Here is a 2099-nt window from a genome sequence, read left to right as displayed (position 1 = left end):
CACCTGGCTACTCTCAACCACGTTTTTACACAGATAAGGTACAGTCTTGGCCATACAGCACAGAATGATGAGGTTCTTTAGGGCCAGTATACCTAGTTGCACTCTTCAGAGCAAATCTCATTTCGGCGTTGGCTACCAGAAAGGCGCATTGGAGTGCTGCTGCACGTGCGCAACGCATGCGTCCGTGCGTGCGCGCGCATCGGGCCCCACCTCCGGAAGTGCTGTCTCTGCGGCCGCTCACTGTCCTCGCTACGCCTCCTTGAGCCCGGTGGCGCAGGCGCGGAGTCCCTCGGCGAAGATGGCGGCGCGGTGCTCCACACGCTGGCTGCTGGTAGCGGTGGGGACCCCGCGGCTGCCGGCTGCAGCGGGGAGAGGAGTCCCGCCGCCCAGGGGGGGTGTGGTGGGGGCTTCGCTGGGGTACAAGCTGAACGTCACTACCTTCGCGCCTTCCTTTGGAGCGCGGGGCTCCGGGGCGCTGCTGACATTGAGACCCGGTGTCAGCTTCAAAGGTGAGGGCAGGTTCCAGAGCCCGAGTGTGGGATCGCTAAGGCCCGTAATGGAGTGACTCGATCCGGCTACGGGGGTGGTGGGGTGGAGGTTGTTTCTGACCGGAATGAGGAATTGCTTGGAGAGACTGACAAGCGGGAGGCAGAGAGGCCCAAATGGCTTCTTAGAAGCGGTGAACCAGGGAGAGCTGCATGGAGCCCCGGCGGCAATAGTGAAACCTTCTGTAGGCCCACAACCTTCACTTCTCTGTCAACATTTCTAGAAGCCTCTTTCCGGCCCGCCGCTGCTGCGATACCCTCTTCTGTTCCCGTCTCCTCCCTTCACCTTCTGGCCGGACTGGAGGAGAGAATTGTTACTCGGTGAGCACCTGTTACGGTGCTAGGTACTTTGTGCCCCTTTTCGCATGATGGTAACAGTCCTGCAGGAAGGCTGTCGTCATTCTCATTTTAAAGAACGGGAAACTGAGGTCACAAAGGTAGATGAGAAGAGTCGTCCCAAACCCAGAGCTGTCTTTTAATAGTTTATGCTCCTTCTACCACATGTTTTTAGCTGAAGGGCACACTTAACAGTCTTTCCTAAGTCCTTAAACTGGTGATTGTGATAAAAATACAAACTAACATTTATTGAGCACTTTCCATGTAGGAGGCGTGGATCATTTCCATGTGATAGACACTGTTTCTATTCCATTGTGTAAAGAAACTTAAGCCTAGGTGTTCAGCAGCTTGTAGAATGTGACAAAGCAGAAAGATGGTGGAACCTTTATTTAAAGCCAGCTTTCTTAATTGCTGGAGGTGATACTGAATTAATATATATTGAGCCTCTCAGTGTTCAGCATTGATGGTTCTGCTCTGTGTTGGATGACTTCCATTATAGTGAAAGAAGGAAGGAGGAAACATTGAACCAACCATGTGTCTGAATTGTGCTCTTGGTCGGGTTCCCTAGTCATTCTCCATTCTGATGATCTTGCCCCCTTCCTGGATAGCCTCAACACCCCTGGGTGTGTTTTGTGTTTCTATTAATTTTAAGTGGTCTCCCAGGCCTCCATAGTTTGTTGCTGTTGTTGAGAGCGCTTTCTCCTGGAAAGCCGATCGGTTCCCTGTTGTGTGCATGATAAAATCTGGGCTCCTTAGCATAGCTCAAGGGCCGTTCGGTTATTCCTAGCCCTTATTAATCATCAGGAGCCTCATTATCTATAACCACCCCTCTACATGCGTAAAATCTAGTTACATCACACGTTACTAAATGCACAAGGACTTTGCTGTGAACCAAAGGTGCTACGTGATTTAGCAGCCAAGTGAGACACTTTAGAGCAGTAAAGGGGAAGCTGGTGGAATTACCATCAGGACTGTAGGTGTAATTTGGGTGGATTCAAACCTTTCCTTAGCCTGGTTAATTTCTACAGCCTAACAGTGTCTGCCTTAAAAAACCTCTCCAGAACTGTTTCAGTTGGATCATCAGTGGTTCTCAACTGGGGTTGATTTTGCCCTCCGCAGAACATTTGGCAATATGTGGAGACATTTTTAGTTGCCAGTGTGTGGCCAGGGGTAGAGGGGGAGTAGAGTGTGCTTCTTTTTTTTTTTTTTTTTTTTTTT

General features: G+C 50.5%; 1 protein-coding gene across 2 annotated transcripts in view; it reads left to right on the top strand.

Moving 5' to 3' along the window:
• The first annotated feature begins 266 nt into the window (after positions 1-266).
• Positions 267-2099, top strand: part of DNAJA3 (DnaJ heat shock protein family (Hsp40) member A3) — a 30292-nt gene continuing 28459 nt past the window's right edge. Inside the window, exon 1 of one of the 2 annotated variants that reach the window (XM_059415446.1) lies at positions 267-509. In XM_059415446.1, coding sequence (XP_059271429.1) covers positions 299-509 — 211 coding nt within the window. In that variant the 5' untranslated portion in view covers positions 267-298. The remainder of the gene's footprint in view (positions 510-2099) is intronic. The other variant, XM_059415447.1, reaches the window with a different exon arrangement.

Source organism: Mustela nigripes, chromosome 11, assembly GCF_022355385.1.
Source record: "Mustela nigripes isolate SB6536 chromosome 11, MUSNIG.SB6536, whole genome shotgun sequence".
NCBI classification, from domain to species: domain Eukaryota; kingdom Metazoa; phylum Chordata; class Mammalia; order Carnivora; family Mustelidae; genus Mustela; species Mustela nigripes.
The sequence above is the reverse complement of the archived record's forward strand: the minus strand, read 5'-3'. Positions and strand labels throughout refer to the sequence as shown.